General features: G+C 43.7%; 1 protein-coding gene across 4 annotated transcripts in view; it reads left to right on the top strand.

Moving 5' to 3' along the window:
- RNF24 (ring finger protein 24) overlaps positions 1–13,270 on the top strand; it is a 104,090-nt gene extending 90,820 nt beyond the window's left edge. For 3 of the 4 annotated variants that reach the window (XM_060779425.2, XM_060779426.2, XM_060779424.2), the window contains exons 5-6: positions 11,005–11,084; positions 12,291–13,270. In XM_060779425.2, the coding sequence (XP_060635408.2) occupies positions 11,005–11,084; positions 12,291–12,435 (225 nt within the window). In that variant the 3' untranslated portion in view covers positions 12,436–13,270. The remainder of the gene's footprint in view (positions 1–11,004; positions 11,085–12,290) is intronic. The other variant, XM_060779423.2, reaches the window with a different exon arrangement.
- Positions 13,271–25,402: the final 12,132 nt, after the last annotated feature.

The raw sequence follows: 25,402 nt of genomic DNA, 5'->3' as shown, positions 1-25,402 counted from the left end.
TTCTTTACTTTAAAGGAAAATCCTCTTTTTAACTTCTCCCAGGCTGACTGTAATCTAACCCTTACTGATGTGGGCTCCGCTACCGGGTCGAACTGCGTCTCAAACGCCAAGTGAACCTACCAGTAAAGGCTTGTTCTCAAGTGTTTTCTCACATGACAACCTGTGCTATGGGGATCTAAGAAATCTGGGGCAGATGAACAAACCTCCAGCTGGAGTTCTTTGGTGTTTAGGGCTGTTTCCCTGGAAATCTTTAGAATCTTTGGAGAATCTTAAGACTGTTCTCCCCCGGAAAGTCTTAAGGGTTGAAGCTTTTGTACAGGGGAAGCTTGCACATGTCCTGTACATTAGTTTTTCTTGCTGAGACTAACTAAAAAATGGCTCATTTCCCTTCCCAATTTCCCTGAGCAAGGGGCGGGACCAAAACTTAACGATGATGAACAGGTGACTTGCCCTACGACTGCAACCAAAGGAAGCCACCTATCTGCAGAGTCCCTGAAACCCAAGGCTGCAAGCAAACATTTAATACAAAGCAAATAAAATTGGAGCTCCTGGTACAGCCGTATCAGCACAGTATTGTTTTTGTTTATTGCTTTCTTATTTTATTGATGTGTTGTTGGGCTTAGCCTCATGTAAGCATCTCCGACTCCCTTGGGGAGATGGTGACGGGATATAAATAAAGTATTATTATTATTATTATTATTATTATTATTATTATACATTAGAGCAAAATAAATACAGAACGGCAAAAAATAACATCACAATAAAATAAGAAAAACATACAAGTAAAATAAAACAGTGCAAAATAACAAAGTGAAAAATCAAACACAGTGGGCGGGCCAAATGTACGACATAAAATGATAAAACTCTAGATGAGATAACAATAAAAAAGTATATTTGTAATAGGTCCTGCTCTTGTTGTTGTTGTTCATTCGTTCAGCCGTCTCCGACTCTTCGTGACCTCATGGACCAGCCCACGCCAGCGCTCCCTGTCGGCCGTCACCACCCCCAGCTCCTTCAAGGTCAGTCCAGTCACTTCAAGGATGCCATCCATCCATCTTGCCCTTGGTCGGCCCCTCTTCCTTTTGCCTTCCACTTTCCCCAGCATCATTGTCTTCTCTAGGCTTTGCTGTCTCCTCATGATGTGGCCAAAGGACTTCAACTTTGTCTCTAGTCTCCTTCCCTCCAATGAGCAGTCGGGCTTTATTTCCTGGAGGATGGACTGGTTGGATCTTCTCGCAGTCCAAGGCACTCTCAGCACTTTCCTCCAACACCACAGTTCAAAAGCATCTCTCTTCCTTCGCTCAGCCTTCCCTAAGGTCCAGCTCTCACATCCGTAGGTGACTCCAGGGAATACCATGGCTTTGACTAGGCAATGGATCTTTGTTGCCAGTCTGATGTCTCTACTCTTTACTATTTTATCGAGACTGGACATTGCTCTCCTCCCAAGAAGGAAGCGTCTTCTGATTTCCTGGCCACAGTCTGCATCTGCAGTCATCTTTGCGCCTAAAAATACAACGTCTGTCAAGGCCTCCACATTTTCTCCCTCTATTTTCCAGTTGTCAATCATTCTTGTTGCCATAATCTTGGTTTTTTTGATGTTTAGCTGCAACCCGGCTTTTGCGCTTTCTCCTTTCACCTTGATTAGAAGGCTCCTCAGCTCCTCCTCGCTTTCGGCCATTAGAGTGGTGTCATCTGCATATCTGAGGTTGTTAATGTTTCTTCCAGCCATTTCCACCCCAGCTTTGCATTCCTCAAGCCCCGCACATCCTTGCATGATGCGTTCTGCATACAAGTTTAAAAGGTTGGGTGAGAGTATGCAGCCTTGCCGTATGCTTTTCCCAATCTTGAACCAGTTTGTTGTTCCGTGGTCAGTTCTGACTGTTGCTACTTGGTCCTTGTACAGATTCCTCAGGAGAGAGGGAAGGCGGCTTGGTATGCCCATCCCACCAAGAACTTGCCACCATTTATTATGATCCTCACAGGTACTGCTCTAGCAGGAAGGAATCAATAGGTACTGCTCAATAAGTACTGCTCAAGCAGGAAGGAAACAGCGCTCCATGAAGTCATGCTGGCCACATGACCTTGGAGGTGTCTACGGACAACGCCGTCTCTTCGGCTTAGAAATGGAGATGACCACCAGTCCCCAGAGTCGGACACGAGTGGACTTCATGTCAAGGGAAAACATTTACCTTTACGTATAGTAGATTGCATTTGCGTGCATTTCAGAAACGTAGGAAAAAAGAAAGTTGCTCCTTTTGTGAGCATTCCCTATCTCGTCTCCTTGGGCCCCAGGTGAGCTGGTTTTGCTGGCTTTTTGAGACGCTTCCGAAACCTGTTTGGCCGGAGAACGTGCTGGGATGAAGGGAGTGCGTGTACATTTTAATAAAACACATGCAATCCCTTCAAAAAATATGGGCGGAACGAGAGTGTGGGCACATGCATCTCCAACCTCTTATTATTTTTGTGCCCAGAATATCCTCCAAAGTCCCTTTCAGTTACCCACACAATCCCCTAAGAGTGCCGTAATTCAATAGTTTGAGTCAATTTACCCCCTAAACAAAAGGAACTACATAAAAAGAGGAAGAAAGTCAGCCACTTTTAAACCCCAGGCCCTTTCACGTTGCAAAATTATTATTCTGCTTTGATTGATTGTTGAATATCACATTGTTCCCCTGTATGCGATTTGGATTGGCCAACGGTTATGTAAAAACACAGTACGGCTAAAGGAAAACTATTAATACAAAGCTTAACGCACAATGAAACCCTATTTCCACAAGTTAAAAGTGCAAATTAAAACACTTTCGAAGCATAACAAAAGGGAACGCCACCGTCTCCATTAAAAGCTCCATCTGATAGAAACATACCTGAAGTAATGCAGCTCCATTCTCTGGGATTTGGAATTCAGGGAGACATTTGACTTTCCTAACCTGAGATATAGAGGATTAAACCACTGACCTGTTGAACTTGCTGACCGAAAGGTCGGTGGTTTGAATCCAAGGAGAGGGGTGAGCTCCTGCTGTTAGCCCCAGCTTCTGTCAACATAGCATTTTGGAACCATCCAAATGTGAGTAGATCAAGTAACGGCAATTCGTGCAGTCATGCTGGCACATGTGTCATGTGCTGTCTCCTGACATTTCCACATCTATGGCAGGCATCCTCAGAGGTTGTGAGGCTTGTGTGGCTATGTTCCAGAAGCATTCTCTCCTGACGTATCTCCCACATCTATGGCAGGCATCCTCAGAGGTTGTGAGGTTTGTGTGGCTATGTTCCAGAAGCATTCTCTCCTGACGTATCGCCCACATCTATGGCAGGCATCCTCAGAGGTTGTGAGGTCTATGTGGTCATGTTCCAGAAGCATTCTCTCCTGATGTATCTCCCACATCTATGGCAGACATCCTCAGAGGTTGGGAGGTTTGTGTGGCCATGTCCCAGAAATATTCTCTCCTGATATTCTCTCCTGATATACTCAGAGCTTGTGTGAGGTCTGTGTGGCCATGTCCCAGAAGCATTCTCTCCTGACATATCTCCCACATCTATGGCAGGCATCCTCAGAGGTTGGGAGGTTTGTGTGGCCATGTCCCAGAAATATTCTCTCCACAGAACTTCCTGACTGTGAGAGCCGTTCAGCAGTGGAACTCTCTGCCCCAGAGTGTGGTGGAGGCTCCTTCTTTGGAAGCTTTTAAACAGGGGCTGGATGGCCATCTGTCAGGGGTGATTTGAATGCAGTATTCCTGCTTCTTGGCAGGGGGTTGGACTGGATGGCCCATGAGGTCTCTTCCAACTCTTTGATTCTATGATGTTTCGCCCACATCTATGGCAGGCATCCTCAGAGGTTGTGTGGCTATGTTCCAGAAGCATTCTCTCCTGACGTTTCACCCACATCTATGGCAGGCATCCTCAGAGGTTGCAAGCCCGGAAAACTTACAGCAACCCAAGGGAGATTCAACCTGCAACCTGTTCCCAAATCTTTAGTTATACCAAAGTTGATTTTTCTATTTAATGAAAAGAGCCAAATGAAGTCTGAGGAAGAAATAAATATTTATCTGGAGTTGCCTTGTCATCAGCCTATACCTGAGTCCATCGGATATGTTCATTAATATTTTGCAATTCTTAAAATCTAAAGAGCGCATTTGCTAAGCTGGGGAAAGCACCGAACCCTTCCCGGAAAAACAGTGCGAGCAGAATGACTTGCAGAGACTCTAAATTTGAACTTGTGGACATTGGAGAGCCCAGGAAGGGAGGGAGCGCATTTGGCACAAGCTCGGAAGCCCGAAAGCGACACCATGAGCGGGCTGCTTGGAGGAAGCGGAGCCAAGGCTGGGTTACGCAACCGTCGTGGCAGCAGCCCTGGCCAACCGTCACACAAGTGGAAGTTATTTATATTTGCTGTAAACTCTTGCTTTGAGTGGAGAGGGTGGAAGGAAAGTCCCCACTCGTCTTGATCAAAGAGTTCCACCTTTCTCTTTTATTTAAACCTCTGAAAGTACTGTATATACTTGAGTATAAGCCTAGTTTTTCAGTCCTTTTTAAAGGCTGAAAATGCTCCCCTTGGCTTATACTCGAGTCAAGGTTACAGTTTTATGTAAATACAGTTTTATGTACCTGCCACGCATTGCTGTGGCCAACTTTCCCTCCCTCTTTCTCTCCTTCTTTCCCTCATTCCTTCACTCCCTCTTTCCTTCCTTCCTTCCCTTTTTTTCTTTCTTACTCTCCTACCTTCCTTCTCTACCTCTTTCCTTCCTCTCTTTTTCTTTTCTTTCCCTTTCTCTCTTTTCTTCCTTCTCTAACTCTTTTCTTCCTTTGCTTTTTGCTTCCACCCTTCCTTCTTTCTTTCCTTCTTTCCTGCCCTCCCTCTTTCTCTCCCTTCCTCCTTCTCTACCTCTTTCCCTCCTTCCATCGCTCTCTTTCCTTCCTTTTCATCTTTCCTTCCTTCCTTCTCTACCCCTTTCTTTCCTTCCCCCTTTTTCTTTTCCTCTCTCTTTTCTTCCTTCTCTACCTCTTTCCTTCCTTCATTTGCTTTTTGCTTCCACCCTTCCGTCTGTCTTTCCTTCCCTCCCTCTTTCTTTCCCTTCTTCCTTCCCTCCCTCACTCCTTCCTTTCCTTTTTTCCTTTCCTTCTCTCCTTCCTTCCTTCTCTGCCCCTTCCTTTTCCCCCTTTTCTTTTCCTCTTTCTCTCCTTTCTTCCTTCTCTTCGTCTTTCCTTCATTCCTTCGCTCTTTGCTTCCATGCTTCCTTCTCTTTCCTTCCTTCCGTCTTTCTTTCTCCCCTTCCTTCCTTCCCTCCCTTTTCTTTCCTTTTTTCTGTATCATCATTTAGCATTTCATCATTAACTTTTGGGGGGTTTTAAGTCCTTTCCACTGTTTTTTTTGGGGGGGGGTTATGAGTGATGGTCATTCATTGGTCTGTTAGGGGTGTTGTGTCCAAATTTTGTGTCAATTCGTCCAGTGGTTTTTGAGTTATGTTAATCCCACAAACGAACATTACATTTTTATTTATATAAGATTAATAAACATGTAACCTACTGATGCTTCAATTAATATAATTTTATTGGTATCTATTTTTATTTTGAAATTGACCAGTAGTTGCTGCATTTCCCACCCTCGGCTTATACTCGAATCAATAACGTTTAGTGGCAAAATTAGGTGCCTTGGCTTATATTCGGGTCGGCTTATACTCGAGTATATACGGTAGTTATTATATTCCAGAAACTTGGTTTCTGTGACTGCCACAAACATGGTTGGAATGGTTGAGATTCAATGAGATATTTATTGGAAAATTATAGTAAAATGTGCTACAGGATGTCCCCAAAAAACGTTTTTTGCAGTTTATCCTTGTTTTTATGATACAACCAAATAAGGTAAAGGTTTCCCCTGACATTGATGTAATGCAATATAATACTACTAATAATAATAATATATTATTATAATTAAATATTTTTATTATATGTAATATTACTAATAATATTACAATGTAATGGTATAGTACAATATTACAATATAATGTAATACTGATATTGTACTATGCTAATAATATAATATTGTGTGTGTGTGAGTGTGTGTGTGTGTGTGTATATATATAGATTGGAAAATTATAGTAAAATGAGCTGCAGGATGTCCCCAAAAAAACAGTTTTTGCAGTTTAATCAACTTTATCCATGTTTTCATGATAGAACCAATCAAGGTAATGGTTTTCCCTGACATTAATGTAATGCAATATACTACTAATAATAATATAATATATTATAATTAAATATTTTATATTACATGTAAGATTACTAATAATATTACAATATAATAGCATAGTACAATATTACAATATAATGTAATACTGATATTGTACTATGCTGATAATATAATATATTGTATGTATATATATATATATCTTGGAAAATTATAGTAAAATGAGCTGCAGGATGTTCCCCCAAAAAAACAGTTTTTGCAGTTTAGTCAACTTTATCTGTTTTTATGATAGAAACCAATTAAGGTAAAAGTTTCCCCTGACATTAATGTAATGCAATATAATACTACTACTACTACTACTAATAATAATAATAATAATAATATATTATTATTATTATTATATATTTTTATTATATGTAATCATAGAATCAAAGAGTTGGAAGAGACCTCATGGGCCATCCAGTCCAACCCCATTCTGCCAAGAAGCAGAAATATTGCATTCAAATCACCCCTGACAGATGGCCACCTAGCCTCTGTTTAAAAGCTTCCAAAGAAGGAGCCTCCACCACACTCTGGGGCAGAGAGTTCCACTGCTGAACGGCTCTCACGGTCAGGAAGTTCTTCCTCATGTTCAGATGGAATCTCCTCTCTTGTAGTTTGATATTACTAATAATATTACAATATAATGGTATAGTACAATATTACAATTAATGTAATACTGATATTGTACTATGCTAATAATATAATATATTGTATGTATATATATCTTGTAAGTCGCTCTGAGTCGCCTTCAGGGTGAGAAGGGGGCATATAAATGCCATAAATAAATAAATAGTTGTGTATGACTCTGGGGGGTGGTGTTCATCTCCATTTCTAAGCCAAAGAACCGGCGTTGTCCATAGACACCTCCAAGGTCATGTGGCCAGCATGACTGCATGGAGCGCTGCTACCTTCCTGCCAAAGAGAGAGGATGCACCTCCAAAATCCCACCTTGCTCTGCTTGGATTTGAAGTTGTTTTCGACAGCCAATTTACATTCTAAAACTCAAGTTGGAGTGTTTCTACTGGGTGATCTCAATTTCAAACATACTCTCCCTTCAGCCTTTGCATTTGTGTGCGTATGATGGTATGTAAGAATGTAATGATTCTGCATTTAAACATTTTTGAGCATGTTAATGTTTACAGACAATGCAGTGTTGTCGAAGCCTTTCATGGCCGGAATCACTGGGTTGTTGTGAGTTTTCCAGGCTATCTAGCCATATTCCAGAAGCATTCTCTCCTGATGTTTTGCCCACATCTGTGGCAGGCATCCTCAGAGGTTGTGAGGTCTGTTGGAAACTAGGAAAATGGGATTTATATACTTAGTTATTTTACTTAAGCAATGCCTCGTTGTCCGAGTAGGATAGTTTACCAAGATCAGTGTACTGGCGGTGGTTCCATAGATGACTGTGGAGCCCTATTCTTGATCTACATCTTCTTATTAGTTTCCACGTGGAAGGCAGTTCCGGTCAGGGTTGGCTTGACGCACCTTCCTCTTGGCACGTTTTTCTCTTTCGCCCTCCATTCGTGCCTCTTCAAATTCTGCAGCACTGCTGGTCACAGCTGACCTCCAGCTGGAGCGCTCAAGGGCCAGGGCTTCCCAGTTCTCAGTGTCTATGCCAGAGTTTTTAAGGTTGGCTTTGAGCCCATCTTTAAATCTCTTTTCCTGTCCACCAACATTCCGTTTTCCGTTCTTGAGTTCGGAGTAGAACAACTGCTTTGGGAGACGGTAGTCGGGCATCCAGACAACGTGGCCGGTCCAGCGGAGTTGATGGCGGAGGACCATCGCTTCAATGCTGGTGGTCTTTGCTTCTTCCAGCACACTGACATTTGTCCGCCTGTCTTCCCAAGAGATTTGCAGGATTTTCCGGAGGCAGCGCTGATGGAATCATTCCAGGAGTTGCATGTGACGTCTGTAGACAGTCCAAGTCTCGCATGCATATAGCAGGCTTTATAAACAAGCACCTTGGTATCTCTATGGATGTCCTGGTCCTCAAACACTTTCTGCTTCATTTAGAAAAATGCTGCACTTGCAGAGCTTAGGCGGTGTATTTCAGTGTCAGTGTTGACTTTGGTGGAGAGGTGGCTGCCAAGGTAGCGGAAATGATCAACATTTTCTAATGTTACACCATTAAGCTGTATTTCTGGCTTTATATATCTGGAATGTCCAGGGTGCGGGAAAGAACTCTTGTCTGTTGGAGGTAGCTGTGAATGTTTGAATTGGCCACCTTGATTAGTTTTTAATGACCTAGCAGTTTCAAGGTCTGGCATCTTACTGCCCGGGGGAAACCTCAAACAGACAAGAGTTCTTTCCCCCACCCTGGACTTTCCACAGATATATAAACCCCATTTTCCTAGTTTCCAACAGACCTCACTACCTCCAAGGATGCCTGCCATAGATGCAGGCGAAACGTCAGGAGAGAATGCTTCTGGAACATAGCCATACAGCCCGGTAAACTCACAACAATCCCTTGATGTCATGGTTTGAGTGTTGGATTACAGCTCTAGAGACCTGGCTTCAAACCCACGTCTGAACAAGGACAGCCCATGATAAGTTTGCCTTAGGGTTGCCATATAGTCTGCATTGACCTGAAGGCAACAGCAATTATGAGAAACCTGAGAGGTAAGAAAAGGGATCGCCTTATCACCTGGGAGTTGAAGTCCAAAACATCTGGAATAATATAGAGTTTTGGAAATCGTTGCAAACGAATGGTCCCCTAGATGGGTTTTCCAGATGCAAAATAAGTCAGCGGTCTTGTACCTCTAATGGTTTTGTGGAAGAGGGGGTTTTAGCACACGGCGATCGCATGACAAGCAACACCTGCGGATATTTCCTCTTCTGTAGAGTCACCGGCAGTTCACACGTCCTGTTCTGTTTCCAAAACCATTGTCATCTTGAGAAGTTAGGCAGGAGGAGCAAATTCCTCAAAGCAGATGTCCAGGAGTGTAATCATTGGCTACATCCAGGAGTTGAAATCCAAACCATTCCTAGGTTTCACATCTCCGCAGTTTTGGGTGTATTCGTAGTCTTGTTCTGTAATAACACCCTAGACTCATTGAATCCTAGAGTTGGAAGAGACCTCATGGGCCATCCAGTCCAACCCCATTCTGCCAAGAAGCAGGAGAATCACATTCAAATCACCCCTGACAGATGGCCATCCAGCCTCTGTTTAAAAGCTTCCAAAGAAGAAGCCTCTACCACACTCCGGGGCAGAGAGTTCCACTGCTGAACAGCTCTCACAGTCAGGAAGTTCTTCCTAATGTTCAGATGGAATCTCCTTTCTTTTCGTTTGAAGCCATTGCATCCTAGTCTCCAGGACAGCAGAAAACAAGCTTGCTCCCTCCTCCTTATGACTTCCTCTCACATATTTATACATGGATATCATTTCTCCTCTGAGCCTTCTCTTCTTCAGGCTAAACAAGCCCAGCTCTTTAAGCCACTCCTCATAGGGCTTGTTCTCCAGACCTTTGATCATTTGAGTCGCCCTCCTCTGGACACATTCCATCTTGTCAATATCTCTCTTCAATTGTGGTGCCCAGAATTGGACACAATATTCCAGGTGTAGTCTAACCAAGTCAGAATAGAGCATGGGGAGCATGACTTCCCTAGATCTAGACCAGTGTTTCTCAACCGTCCTAATGCCATGACCCCTTAGTACAGTTCCTCATGTTGTGGTGACCCCCAACCATAACGTTATTTTCGTTGCTACTTCATAATTGTGATTTTCATTTACATGAATAGTCATGTAAATATCTGATATGCAGGATGGATTTTCATTCACTGGACCAAATTTGAATACTGGTGGGGTTGGGGGGGATTGATTTTGTGATTTGGGTGTTGTAGTTTCTGGGATTTATAGTTCACCTACAATCAAAGGACATTATGGACTCCACCAATGAGGGAATTGAACCAAACTTGGCCACACAGAACTCCCATGACCAACAGAAAATACTGGAAGGATTTGGTGGGTATTGACCTTGCGTTTGGGAGTTGTAGTTCACCTCCATCCACAGAGCACTGTGGACTCAAACAATGATGGATCTGGACCAAACTTGGCACAAATGCTTAATATGCCCAAATGTGAACACTGGTGGATTTTGTGGAAAATAGATTTGGGAGTTATAGTTCACTTATAATCAAAGAGCATTCTGAACCCCACCAACGATAGAATTAGGCCAAACTTTCCACACAGAACTCTCATGACCAACAGATAATACAGTGTTTTTTGGTGGTCTTTGGCCACCCCCCTGACACCTGCTCGCGACCCCCCTAGGGGTCCTGACCCCCAGGTTGAGAAACACTGGCCTAGACACTATACTCCTATTGATACATGGCTGTGATATCTCCTCTCAGCCTTCTCTTCTTCAGGCTAAACAAGCGCAGCTCTTTAAGCCACTCCTCATAGGGCTTGTTCTCCAGACCTTTGATCATTTTAGTCGCCCTCCTCTGGACACATTCCAGCTTGTCAAAATCTCCCTTCCATTGTGGTGTCCAGAATTGGACACAATATTCCAGGTGTGGTCTAACCAAAGCAGAATAGAGCATGGGGAGCATTACTTCCCTAGATCTAGACACTAGACTTCTATTGATGCAGAGCAAAATCCCATTGGCTTTTTTTGCCACCACATCACATTGTTGGCTCATGTTTAACTTGTTGTCCAAGAGGAAACTTTTGGGTCTCCTTTGAGCTCTAATTATATCTGTCAGGAATGCAAAGTGTTTTTCCAGTCGTGCCTCTGACTGACCTTTCCCACTTTTGTCCCTTTTTTGGTTCTTTTTTTCCCCAGATCTGTGCTGTTTGTTTGGAGGAATTCAAGCCCAAGGATGAACTGGGAATCTGTCCATGCAAGCATGCCTTCCACAGAAAGTAAGTGCCCAATCTTGTTGGTGAGCGCAAAAGGTCAGGGAAAAATGACTGAGGCAGCCTTGGAAACCCTGGCTCACTCTTGGCAAATCTGGGATCAGTGAATGGAAGATTAGAAGCAGATCAGCCTTGGCTGGAAAGCTAGCAATTGCTGGTTTCCTTGAACATTGATTGGCACGTGCGCTAAACATCAGGTGCACTGTTTTGGAGGCCTTGGGATCACACCTAAGTCCATGCTCCACTTACCTGTCCTCCTTTCCCTCCTCTCCCCTTCCTTCCTTCTCTACCCTGCTTTCTTTCTTTCTTTCCTTCCCTCCTTCTTCCCCTCTTTCGCTCCCTCCTTTCTTCTCTCCCTTTCTTTCTTTCCTTCTCTCCTTCTTTCCCTCCTCTCTTTCCTTCCTTCTCTATCTTCCTTTCTTTCCTTCTCTTCTTTCTCTCCTCTCCCCTTTCTTCCTTCTCTACCCTGCTTTCTTGATTTCCTTCCCTCCTTCTTTCCCTCTTTATCTCCCTCCTTTCTTCTCTCCCTTTCTTTCTTTCCTTCTCTCCTTCTTTCCCTCCTCCTCTCTTTCCTTCCTTCTCTACCTTGCTTTCTTTCTTTCCTTCTCTTCTTTTTCTCCTCTCCTCTTTCTTCCTTCTCTACCTTGCTTTCTTTCTTTCCTTCCCTCCTTCTTTCCCTCTTTCTCTCCCTCCTTTTTTCTCTATCTTTCTTTCTTTCTTTCTCTCCTTCCCTCCTTCTTTCCCTCTTTCTCTCCCTCCCGTCTCGTGTCGTTTTAGTTGCCCTTGGTGGCCCCCCGCAGCTTCCATGCCCTCCCCGAGCGTGAGTGCTTACATCAGTCTGGTGGGCTTTCTCAGGCTGGGCTCGTGTAGAGGGAGGCAGGCAGACGGCAGTGCGCATACGGAGGGAGATTTGGGCGCGGGGGAAGCTGGGAAATGGAGTCCTTCCTCATCGTTTTCCTCCCGAGGCCTCTGCGCATGCTCCGTGTTTTTCGGGTATTGTGCATTTGTGTTGTTGCGTATTGGTGTTTTGAGGGTTGTTGGTCATACCTTGGGGGAAGAGGTATGAGCATGCCAAATTTGGTGAGATTTCATCCGGTGGTTTAGCCGTTTTTGACCGCCTAATTACGACCTTACGGTTCTTATATATATAGATATAAGGAGTCCAATGCCCAATGTCCACCTGAACGTGTGCTGCTTGCTTTCCATCCGCAGGTGCCTCATCAAGTGGTTGGAGGTGCGCAAAGTGTGCCCCTTGTGCAACATGGCCGTTCTCCAGCTGGCCCAACTCCACAGCAAGCCCGACCACCACGGACTCCCCCCGCAGGAACCCCTCCCCGGGGCAGCAAACATCGTATAGCTTCCCAAGCGCCGCAGACGTCTCCAACACAACCCAGAACTCAACGGACCTGCGCAGAGCGGCTCCGATGCCTGGACCCGCTGCCGGTTGCCTCGGACTATCGAGCAGGGTTCCTTTTGTCTCTTGAAGAGTTTCCCGAGATGCACTGGAAGGAAGGAAGGAAGGACAATGGCGCCAGTCCCTGCAGCACAACACGAACGCCAAAAGTCTGTGGGTTTGGCTTTGCTTTAGTTCTTTTTTTAAGAAATCGTTTTGTACAAGCACTTTACAAAGGACGCGAGTAGGGTATAGGATCAGGTGCCTGCCTTTCCCTTCAATGGGATGGAAGGAGGGAGAGGACAATGCCGAAGGGGATGAGGATGATGACCAGGAATGGCCCCGAGCATCTGGGGGCAAGGAGACTCCACGTACCCCTCTCAGACGAGACTGTGCCCCCGACCCAAACATTTCCGCCTCCCTGGCCGTTACCTCATACCAGATTGCCTGTGGGCTTCCAGGACAGAACAACAGTAAGGCAATATCCTGACGTGGGGGCAGCACAACCATCCGGGGTTCAACATGGAAATCCCACAGGGAAAACGTCAACAGTTGGGCCACTATCCAGCCCTGAAGGTTCCTGTTAGGCACTTGAGACCCCCTTTTTCCTCCACTCCTGCCTCCGAAAACAATTCTTTTAAGTGCCCCAAGGAGGAGGAGGAGGAAGAAGGGCAACCCCCCCCCCCCCCATCTCACAAAATACTGTCATCTTATTGTCGAAGGCTTTCATGACTGGAATCACTAGGTTCTTGTGGGTTTTTTCGGGCTATAGGGCCATGTTCTAGAGGCATTTCTCCTGACGTTTCGCCTGCATCTATGGCAAGCATCCTCAGAGGTGAGGATGCTTGCCATAGATGCAGGCGAAACGTCAGGAGAAATGCCTCTAGAACATGGCCATATAGTCCGAAAAAACCCATAAGAACCTACTGTCATCTTGATGGATGGACTTCCATCTTTGGTGGGAAGCTCAAAAGAAAACCCAACCTTGCCAGCTCCTGAGAAAAGGGACCGATGGATCCAAACCACAGGAGATAGGGATGTCCCCATTCCACTCTGCAGTGTGCATCTCATTCTCAAACCATGCGCTGGAGAAAAGGGTGTTTATTTTTCCAAGTTAGATTGGAATTTTCTCTTTTTTAAAAAAATGGCAAATGCAGCAATCTTGGAATTTAGTTGGTTTTGCGTGTCAACCAGTTCAGATGAATCCATGCAGAAAGAGCTGAACTGGATCAGATCTAAGGTTCCTTGAAGTCCACCAAGAGTCATGTTCTCCAGCAAATGGTACCTAAAGACATGTACCTATTGCTGGGAAACAAACAAAAAACAGATATACTGCCTCAAAACCAAAGCAGAGGTTAATTTCTTTGAGTGGAAACTCCAAATTCCCCCTTTAGCCCTGGCTAAGAGGAATTCTGGGTTCTGTAGTCCCAAGAAAGGTCATATTTTCACATATGACTTTTGCAGCCATCCATTACAGCTCTTTTCCAAACAGTCTCAACTCCAGACTAAATTGCCAAGCAATACTAGGCCAATACACTCAATACATTGAGTTTATGCAATATTTTTTCATATTGAGGTTCCAGTTGAGGGCCCATTCAGGGTCTGGATGGAGTCTTTAAGTCACCTTTCACTGTGGATTTGGCTTCCTGAAAATAATGACAGTTTATTAGAAAAGGCAAGTGCTAAATCAAAAGTTTAGGCAGCTTAAGGTCAATGATGATATCCTGTTTCCCTGAAAATAATATTAATTTTTGCTTCCCAAACATGCACTAGGTCTTATTTTCAGGGGGTGTCTTATTTTTCCATGAAGAAGAATTCACATTTATTGTATTGTTGAAGGCTTTCATGGCTGGAATCACTGGGTTGTTGGAGGTTTTTCGGGCTATGTGGCCATGTTCTAGAAGCATTCTCTCCTGACGTTTCGCCTGCATCTATGGCAGGCATCCTCAGAGGTTGTGAGGTCTGTGAGCACTCCACAGAGGTTGTGACCATCCTCAAAGGTTGTGAGGATGCTTGCCATACATGCAGGCGAAACGTCAGAAGAGAATGCTTCTGAAACATGGCCATATAGCCCGATCTATGGCAGGCATCCTCAGAGGTTGTGAGGTCTGTGAGCACTCCACAGAAGTTGTGACCATCCTCAGAGGTTGCCATAGATGCAGGCGAAACGTCAGGAGAGAATGCTTCTGAAACATGGCCATATAGCCCAAAAACCTATAACAACCCATTCACAGTTATTGTTGAACAAAAAAAGAACATTTATTATATACTGTACGGTAGTTGTCTGGTCATACTGGTTGCCTGACTCACACACAGGGTCACACAAAATAAGGATTGTAAAGACCCTGGTTCCCACACACAGTCTACAGACAGTCATGATCTCCCACTGCAGTTCCTGGACCACTTGGACAGCAGGGACGGTTTTGCAGCTTTCAGCAACCGGGGGAGTAAACAAACACTTCGCTAGGTCTTACTTTTGGGGGAGACCTTACATTTAGCAATTCAGCAAAAGCTCTACTAGGTCTTATTTTCGGGAGATGTCTTATTTTTTCCATGAAGAAGAATTCACATTGTTGAACAAAAAAACTGAACATTTATGATACACTGTACGGTAGTTGTCTGGTCACACTGGTTGCCTGACTCACACACAGGGCCACACAAAATAAGGTCTGTAAAGACTCTGGTTCCCACACACTGTCTGCAGACAGTCACAATCTCCCACAGCAGTTCCTGGACCACTTGGACAACAGGGACGGTATTGCAGCTCCCAGCCACCTTCCGGGGAGCAAACAATCACTTTACTAGGTCTTACTTTCAGGGAAGGCCTTATACAGGATGAGGCAGCATAACTTCCTTTTTTCAAAATTTAATAAAACCCATTGTATGAATCAGAATTTTTTTTAATTTTTATAATGTAGGCGCATACCTAAAGTTTTGTTTGTTTTGAAGATCAAGTTAGGTAGGTGACGTCCCCCCTTCTCCATTCTCCATACACTGAGTAAACCAATTTCTGGCGTTTGTCATGACTCTTGCGAGCATAGCCGGCATTATGTTGGCAATTAGGCTTGGGCAATCCATGGTTCTAAAGTACTTACAAAACTAAAGTTCTGGTGGTGAAAATTTCAGAACTCTAACAAAACTCTCAAAATTTCATAATAAATGGCAGTTCCTAATTGGTTCTGTCATTAAAATCACCAATAATGAAATAATAATTAAATTTTGAAAGTTTTGTTAGAGTTCTGAAATTTTCACCACCAGAACTTTAGTTTTGTAAGTACTTTAGAACCATTCAGAACCATGGATTGCCCAAGCCTATTGGCAATTTCTTCCTGGATGTTGGTCTTCAAATCTTTTAGGGTCTTTGGACGGTTCACATAAACTCGGGATTTCAAAAAAACCCATAGAAAAAAATCACAAGGGGCCAAATCTGGAGAGCGGACGCGCCACTCCAAATCCGCTCGAAAAGTAGGCCTCAACGGCAAAAGCACGCTCCTCACATGATGCATGATGGCGACTGAACCGTGTCAGGACAAAACTTTATACTCCCGCCTCTCGAACGAGACCACTAGTGGGTTGTTGAAGGTTTTTCCGGGCTATATGGCCATGTTCCAGAGGCATTTTCTCCTGACGTTTCGCCTGCATCTATGGCAAGCATCCTCACTACCTCTGAGGATGCTTGCCATAGATGCAGGCGAAATGTCAGGAGAAAATGCCTCTAGAACATAGAATCAAAGAGTTGGAAGAGACCTCTTGGGCCATCCAGTCCAACCCCATTCTGCCAAGAAGCAGGAATATTGCATTCAAATCACCCCTGACAGATGGCCATCCAGCCTCTGTTCAAAAGCTTCCAAAGAAGGAGCCTCCACCACACTCTGGGGCAGAGAGTTCCACTGCTGAACGGCTCTCACAATCAGGAAGTTCTTCCTCATATTCAGATGGAATCTCCTCTCTTATAGTTTGAAGCCATTGTTCCATTGCGTCCTAGTTTCCAGGGCAGCAGTAAATAAGCCTGCTCCCTCCTCCCTGTGGATTCCTCTCACATATTTATACATGGCTATCATATCTCCTCTCAGCCATATAGCCTGGAAAAACTTAAACAACCCAGTGATTCCGGTCATGAAAGCCTTCGACAATACAGAGACCACTAGTGCTCCGCTACGTCTTCAACCAACTGAATGGTGCACATTTAAAAAAAGGAAGTTATGCTGCCTCACCCTGTATTTAGCAATTCAGCAAAACCTCTACTAGGTCTTATTTTCAGGGGATGTCTTATTTTTGGGGAAACAGGGCAGGAGATGAGTTCCCAACCAAATCAGGAAGGTCGGACTTTTATCTCCTATCATTCTTGACCAGGCTGATTGAGGTTGCTGGGAATTGGAGATCCAGCAACTTGTTTTTGGAGGAATATAGGTTGATCCCTTCTTGTTAGAGATTGAAAAAAGTCAACATGGCCATTCCAGCATCTCTGACGTGGAATCCAGTCCCGATTATAACTGTGCGCATCATTTCGGTGTATGCAAAACAGGCAGGGTGTCTCTCCCCAAGTCATGACATGACCTTCCTTTGGGGAGTGTGTTCGTTGTTGTTATTGATCTGTCCATGCTTGCAGATGTTCAAAGGAGACAGGGAAGGTTTTGATTTTACAGTATTACGTTGTACAGTGTGGGTTTATCTTTTAAGACAACGGCTTCCAGACTGTTCTTCCTCCGTAGGGCAACTTCCCAACAGCCGATTGAGATATAAAACGTGGCATGGGTTTGTGGTCGCTGCCCACACTTCAGATTGTCTTTTTACCATTGTAGACCATCCAGGAAGTTTCCAACACTTCCCATTCCCCCTTCTTTTTTTGTAAATAGTGTGTGACTCTCTCTTGAACAGAGTTTATGAACCTTAAGGGAATCCTCCTGGATTCATAGACACCTTTGTACACTAAATAAATAAAATTCTGCAGCAGAATATTTTTTTTATTAAGGAGAAAAAAAACAAACAAAACAAAACCGAAGATGGAAAACATTTGCTGGGTTATTATTTTGTAAGCTATATTTTTGTATATTTAATTGCTATTTTAAAAAATCCTAATGCATCTTTTTTGCTAATCTCACTATTCTTAAATGCGAGTGGGGTGGGGGCAGGGAGGACGTTTGCATGTGATTTGACTTGAAATGTAAATAAAGGCAGATTTTTTTTGGAAATAATAACTGCGTTGGGGAATCTGTTAATGACTACTCTATTGCAAAGGTCTTGCCTCACACTGGCATAGCTTATACCAGCGTTTCTCAACCTGGGGGTCGCGAGGGGGTGTCAAAGGGGTCACCAAAGACCATCAGAAAACACAGTATTTTCTGTTGATCATGGGGGTTCTCCATCCCCATTCCCATCATGAACATCAACATGAACATCACCCCCATTCCCACCACGAGCATCAACATAAACATCATCCCTATTCCCACCACGAACATCAACATAAACATCATCCCTATTCCCATCATGAACATCAACATGAACATCATCCCCATTCCCACCACGAACATCAACATAAACATCCCTATTCCCATCATGAACATCAACATGAACATCACCCCCATTCCCACCACGAACATCAACATAAACATCATCCCTATTCCCATCATGAACATCAACATGAACATCACCCCCATTCCCACCACGAACATCAACATAAACATCATCCCTATTCCCATCATGAACATCAACATGAACATCATCCCCATTACCATCATCATCAACATGAACATCACCCCTATTCCCATCATCAGCATCAACATAAGTTTGGCTCAATTCTCTCATTGGTGGGGTTCAGAATGCTCTTTGATTGTAGATGAACTATAAATCTCAGCAACTTCAGTGGCCAGATGTCAAGATCTATTTTCCCCCAAACTTCATCAGTGTTCACATTTGGGCATATTGAGTATTCATGCCAAGTTTAGTTCAGATCCATCATTGTTTGAGTCCACAGTGCTCTCTGGATGTAGGTGAACTGCAACTCCAAAACTCAAAAGTAAATGCCTACCAAACCCTTCCAGTATTTTCTGTTGGTCATGGGAGTTCTGTGTGCCAAGATTAGTTCAATTCCACCATTGGTGTCGTTCAGAGTGCTCTTTGATTGTTGGTGTGCTATAAATCCCAGCAACTACAACTCCCAAATGATAAAATCAACTCTCCAACCCCATCAATATTCAAATTTTGGCAAATTAGGAATTTGTGCCCAATTTGGGCCAGTGATTGAAAATACATCCTACATATCAGATATTTACATTCATAACAGTAGCAAATTCATAACAGTAGCAAAATGACAGTTATGAAGTAGCAATGAAAATAATGTCATGGTTGGGGGTCACCACAACATGAGGAACTGAATTAAGGGGTCGCGACATTAGGAAAGTTGAGAACCACTGGCTTATACAGTCAGCCCAACACATTGGCAGGTTTAACTTTTGCTGATCTGATTTGTGCATTGGCTTAATATGTTCTCTGGAAGCTGACCATTCAGTCACTCTGCTGTTGAACCTAGAGATTCCTAGACAGAACATTTTCTCTACGCCAGTGTTCCTCAACCTTGGAGTCGGTACCCTTGGAGGGGTCACAAGGGAGTGTCAGAGGGGTTGCCAAAGACCATCAGAAAACACAGTATTTTTTATTGGTCATGGGGGTTCTCTGTGCCAAGTTTGGCCAAATTCTATCATTGGTGGGGTTCAGAATTCTCTTTGATTGTATAAATCCCTACAAATCCCAGCAACTACAACTCCCAAATGTCAAGGTCTATTTTCCCCAAACTCCACCAGTTTTCACATTTTGGGTATTCATGCCATATTTGGTCCAGATCCATCATTGTTTGAGTCCACAGTGCTCTCCGGATGTAGGTAAACAACAACTCCAAAAGTCAATGCGCACCAAAACTTTCCAGTATTTTCTGTTGATCTTGGAAGTTTGTTTGCCAAGTTTGGTTCATAGAATCATAGAATCAAAGAGTTGGAAGAGACCTCATGGGCCATCCAGTCCAACCCCCTGCCAAGAAGCAGGAATATTGCATTCAAATCACCCCTGACAGATGGCCATCCAGCCTCTGCTTAAAAGCTTCCAAAGAAGGAGCCTCCACCACACTCCGGGGCAGAGAGTTCCACTGCTGAACGGCTCTCACAGTCAGGAAGTTCTTCCTAATGTTCAGATGGAATCTCCTCTCTTGTAGTTTGAAGCCATTGTTCCGCGTCCTAGTCTCCAAGGAAGCAGAAAACAAGCTTGCTCCCTCCTCCCTGTGGCTTCCTCTCACATATTTATACATGGCTATCATATCTCCTCTCAGCCTTCTCTTCTTCAGGCTAAACATGCCCAGTTCCCTAAGCCGCTCCTCATAGGGCTTGTTCTCCAGACCCTTGATCATTTTAGTCGCCCTCCTCTGGACACATTCCAGCTTGTCAATATCTCTCTTGAATTGTGGTGCCCGGAATTGGACACAATATTCCAGATGTGGTCTAACCAAAGCAGAATAGAGGGGTAGCATTACTTCCTTAGATCTAGACACTAGGCTCCTATTGATGCAGGCCAAAATCCCATTGGCTTTTTTTGCTGCCACATCACATTGTTGGCTCAATTACATTGTTCATGGGGTTTAGAATGCTCAGCAACTACAACTCCCAAATGACAAAATCAATCCCCAACCCCCACCGGTATGCAAATTTGGGCATATCAGGTATTTGTGCCAAATTTGGTCCAGTGAATGAAAATACATCCTGCATATCAGATATTTATATTATGATTCATAACAGTAGCAATATTACAGTTATGAAGTAGCAACAATTAATTTTATGGTTGGGGGTCACCACAACATGAGGAACTATGTATTAAGGGGCTGCGGCATTAGGAAGGCTCTAGGCATGTATAGATCTTTTGGGGGGGGGGGAGCATTCCCATGTGCCCCTTTGAATGGTTTTTAATCATCACAACATTCAAAAACAGGCAATCTGGAGCATTCCAACACACTATATGAAAATTAACTACTAATTAATAATCTGCAAATGTCTTCCTGTACTCCTAGCCATAGAATCATAGAATCAAAGAGTTGAAAAAGACCTCATGGGCCATCCAGTCCAACCCCATTCTGCCAAGAAGCAGGAATATTGCATTCAAATCACCACAGACAGATGGCCATCCAGCCTCTGCTTAAAAGCTTCCAAAGAATGAGCCTCCACCACACTCCGGGGCAGAGAGTTCCACTGCTGAACGGCTCTCACAGTCAGGAAGTTCTTCCTCATGTTCAGATGGAATCACCTCTCTTTTAGTTTGAAGCCATTGTTCCATTGTGTCCTAGTCTCCAGGGAAGCAGAAAACAAGCTTGCTCCCATACTGTGTGAGGCTTTCACCACACCGCCCATCCCACACGACATAGCCAAGAAATTGCACAACCAATAAACAAGTAAATAATACACCATCAAAATACCATACAAGCAATTTGGTGGTTCCACAACTAGGATTTGAGTATGTTAACAACCATATTAGATACCTTTAAGAACTGAGATCTTCTGATTCAGAGGAGAGATTTGATTGTCTTTCTTATTTTTAATTTTAGTTATTCCATTTAGGAAGCTGAGCGTTATTATATTTTAAGTTTTCCATGTAGGTACCGCAGTTAAAAGTTCCCAGAAAATGTTGTCATCCTGGTTCTGTATTCTTCTAGTTAATTTATCCATTTCAGAAAGATCCATGAGTTTTGTCTTTTATTCTTCCACTGTAAGTGTTGTCTGTGGCATTTATAGATTCTGATTAAATTAGACTTATAGAATTGTTGGAAGAGACCACATGGGCCATCTAATCCAACCCTGCCCTGAGTCCCGCCTCGTGGGGTTAAGAAAGACAGGATATAAATGTTTGAAATAAATAAATCCCTTGCCATGTAGGAAAAGCACAATCAAAGTATCCCCCAGAGATGGCCATGTAGCATCTGTTTAAAAGCTTCCAAGGAAGGAGCTTCCACCACACTCAGGCAGAGAGTTCCACTGCTGAACAGCTCTTCTTACAGTCAGGAAGTTCTTCCTCATGTTCAGGTGGAATCTCCCTTCTTGTAGTTTGAGGCTATTGCTTCGTGTCCTAGTCTCCAGGACAGCAGAAAACAAGCCTGCTCCCTCTTCCTTTCACATATTTATACATGGCTCTCATGTCTCCTCTCAACCTTCTCTTCTGCAGGCTAAACATACCCACTTCTTTAAGACCTTCCTCAAAGAGATTATTCATGGTCTCCACACCTTTGATCATTTCAGTTGCCCTCCTATGGACACCTTCCAGCTTGTCAATAATTCCTTTGAGCTGTGGTGCCCAGATTTGGACACTGTGATTCTAGGTGAGGTCTGACCAAAGCAGAATAGAGAGGTGCCATGACTTCTGTGGATCTAGACCAGTGGTTCTCAACCTGGGGTCCCCAGATGTTTTTAGCCTTCAACTCCCAGAAATCCTAACAGCTGGTAAACTGGCTGGGATTTCTGGGAGATGTAGGCTAAAAACATCTGGGGACCCCAGGTTGAGAACCACTGATCTAGACAGTACACTCCTTCTGATGCACCAGGATTGTGGTGCAGCTGGCTGAGTGTCAGCTGCATTAAGATGACTCTGACCAAAAGGTCATGAGTTCGAAGCCAGCCCGGGTTGGAGTGGGTTTCCAACCATTGTGTAGCCTGTTGTCGACCTTTGCAACCCGAAAGACAGTTGCATCTGTCAAGTTGGAAAATAAGGTACCACCTTAAAGTGTGTGGGGGGGGGGGGGGGGCTAAATTACCTAATTTATGAAGCCATAAAAAGGACTCCAGCAAAAACATGCGGGGAATGCAGAAGTACTTCATCAGTGTCGTGGATGGACGATGAAAGCGACAGCTCCCCTGGCAGCCAGAAAAACTTAAATAGCCTCTGTCTATGTCTGTATATGTTGTATGTCAAATTGGCATTGAATTTTTGCCATATATGTGTACACTGTAATCCGCCCTGAGTCCCCTGCGGGGTGAGAAGGGCAAAATATAAAAGCTGTAAATAAATAAATAAAAATGCAGTCTAAAATCCCATTGGGTTTTTAAGCTGCTGCATCACCCTCTTGGCTCAAGTTCGACTTGTTGTCAACTAGTGATGTGCGCGGCATTCGGTGACCCAAACATTATATTTGATTGATCAAAACATTAGAAAACTTGGTGGGCTAAGAGTGGTAGATGTGCCCTCAATGTGTGGCAATTTTCGCCACTCTAGCCCTAAAACGGGAAGGGGAGCCTGGGAAGGCTACCAATGTTGGATAATTGTCCAAAAAAATTTGTTCTTTCGAACCAAGAATTTTTAAAAACTCATTTGGAAAGGAGCCCGTTTTCGGGAAAAGCACTCAAAAACAAAAACAGAGCCTTACGAAGGAAACAAGCAGAAACGGATGATGTTTCTATACAAATGCACAAGGTTATTGTAAACTAAAACCTCAAGATCTTTTTCACGTGGACTGTTGTCAAGCCAGGCATCACCCATCCTGTATCTTTTCATTTCATTTTTTTCTGCCAAAGTGGAATATCTTACATTTGTCCTTGTCAAAATTCATTTTGTTAGTTTTGGCCAATCAGCTCTCTAATCTGTTACGGTCATTTTGACTTCTGATCCTGTCCTCTCGAGTACTAGCTCTCCCTCCTAATTTCTGCAAACTTGATAGGCATGCCCTTTAAACCTTCATCCAAGTTATTAATAAAGATGTTGAACAGAACCAGGCCCAGGACAGAACCCTGCGGCACTCCACTCGTCACTTCTTTCCAGGATGAAGAGGAAGCATTGGAGAAATTCACCCTTTGGGTTCGGTTGCTTAACCAATTACATATCCACCTAATAGTAGTATTGCTTAGACCACATTTGACTAGTTTGCTTGCAAGAAGGTCAGGAAAGACCTTGTCGAAGGCCTTCCTGAAATCAAGATATACTACATCCACAGCATTCCCTGCATCTACCAAGCTTGTAACTCTTATAAAAAAAGAGATAAGATTAATCTGACACAACTTGTTTTTTGAGAAATCCATGCTGACTTTTAGTAATCACAGCAATCTAAGTGATTGATCAACTGAGTTGTACTTGAGGACACAGATATTCCTACACAGTGTTCTCAGGCTAAAAAAACAACAGAATACATATTTTGTCGAAGGCTTTCATGGCTGGAATCACTAGGTTCTTGTGGGTTTTTTCGGGCTATATGGCCATGTTCTAGAGGCATTTTATCCTGACGTTTCGCCTGCATCTATGGCAAGCATCCTTAGAGGTAGTGAGATCTGTTGGAATTAGGAAAATGGGTTTATATATCTGTGGGATGACTGGGGTGGGGCAAAGAGCTCTTCTCTGCTGGAGCTGGGTGTGAATGTTTCAACTGACCACCTTCATTAGCATTTGAAGTCCTGGCTGAGCCTACTTCAACCAGAGAAGTCAGCCATAGCAGAGCACCTGATGAACCAGCCTGGACACAGCATATTATTTGAGAACACAGAAATGCTGGACCACTCCAACAACCACCATGTCAGACTACACAGAGAAGCCATTGAAATCCACAAGCATGTGGACAATTTCAACAGAAAGGAAGAGACCATGAAAATGAACAAAATCTGGCTACCAGTATTAAAAAAAACTCTAAAATTACAACAGCAAAACAGCAGAGAGGAAACAACCAGGCACATCTTAACACCTCTCAACAAAAGATTCCCCCAGGCTCAGCCAGGCCTTCAAATGCTAATGAAAGTGGTCAGTTGAAACATTCACACCTAGCTCCAGCAGAGAAGAGCTTTTTGTCCCACCCCAGCCATTCCACAGATATATAAACCCATTTTCCTAATTCCAACAGATCCCACTACCTCTGAGGATGCTTGCCATAGATGCAGGCGAAACGTCAGGAGAAAATGCCTCTAGAACATGGCCATATAGCCCGAAAAAACCCACAAGAACCTAGAATACAGGTTTGTTTATCCGATTTCAGGCCAATGGGGTGGCCCTGAGAGGAAGGCATAGCAGATAAAAAAACGTCCACAGCACAGATATAAACATGAGTTCTGCCTGATGGTGGCCTATCTATTTGTTTGTTTGTACCGTGTCAAAACCCAATATTTATCTATTTAGACTATTTATACCCCTCTCTTCAGCCACAAAGGCTCTCCAAGAAGCTTAATTTTAGAAGGCTCATCTTCCTGTGGTTGTAAAAAGAGGATACGTGTCAACAAACAGCCACGTCGACTTTCAGGAAACATGTGCTTGTAAAAAGAGAGATGCATTTGGGATGAAACCTTCAGTTGTCTCTAGAAGGATCACAATGTACTTATAACAGGCTGATCTGGTTGTTGCATTTCACAACAAAAACTATGGCGTGTTTCAGATGGAAAAGTTCACCTCGCCTTCCTCTATTCCAGCATTTCTCAACTTAAGGGTCGGGACCCCTGGGGAGGTTACGAGGGGGTGTCAGAAGACCATCAGAAAACAGTATTTTCTGTTGGTCTGTGTGGGAAGTTTGGCCCAATTCTATCATTGGTGGGGTTGAGAATGCTCTTTGTAGGTGAACTATAAATCCCAGCAACTACAACTCCCAAATGTCAAGGTCTATTTTCTCCAAACTCCAGCAGTGTTGGGTATATTGAGTACCTGTGCCAAGTTTGGTCCAGATCCATCATTGTTTGAGTCCACAGTGCTCCCTGGATGTAGGTGAACTACAACTCCAAAACTCAAAGTCAATGACCACCAAACCCTTCCAGGGTTTTCTGTTGGTCATGGGAGTTCTGTGTGCCACACTTGGCTCAGTTCCATTGTTGGTGGAGTTCAGAATGCTCTTTGATTGTAGGTGAACTATAAATCCCAGCAACCATAACTCCCAAATGTCAAAGTTTATTTTCTCCCAAATGTCAAAGTTTATTTTCTCCAAACTCTACCAGTGTTCACA

This window comes from Anolis sagrei, chromosome 5 (genome assembly GCF_037176765.1).
Source record: "Anolis sagrei isolate rAnoSag1 chromosome 5, rAnoSag1.mat, whole genome shotgun sequence".
NCBI classification, from domain to species: domain Eukaryota; kingdom Metazoa; phylum Chordata; class Lepidosauria; order Squamata; family Dactyloidae; genus Anolis; species Anolis sagrei.
The sequence above is the reverse complement of the archived record's forward strand: the minus strand, read 5'-3'. Positions and strand labels throughout refer to the sequence as shown.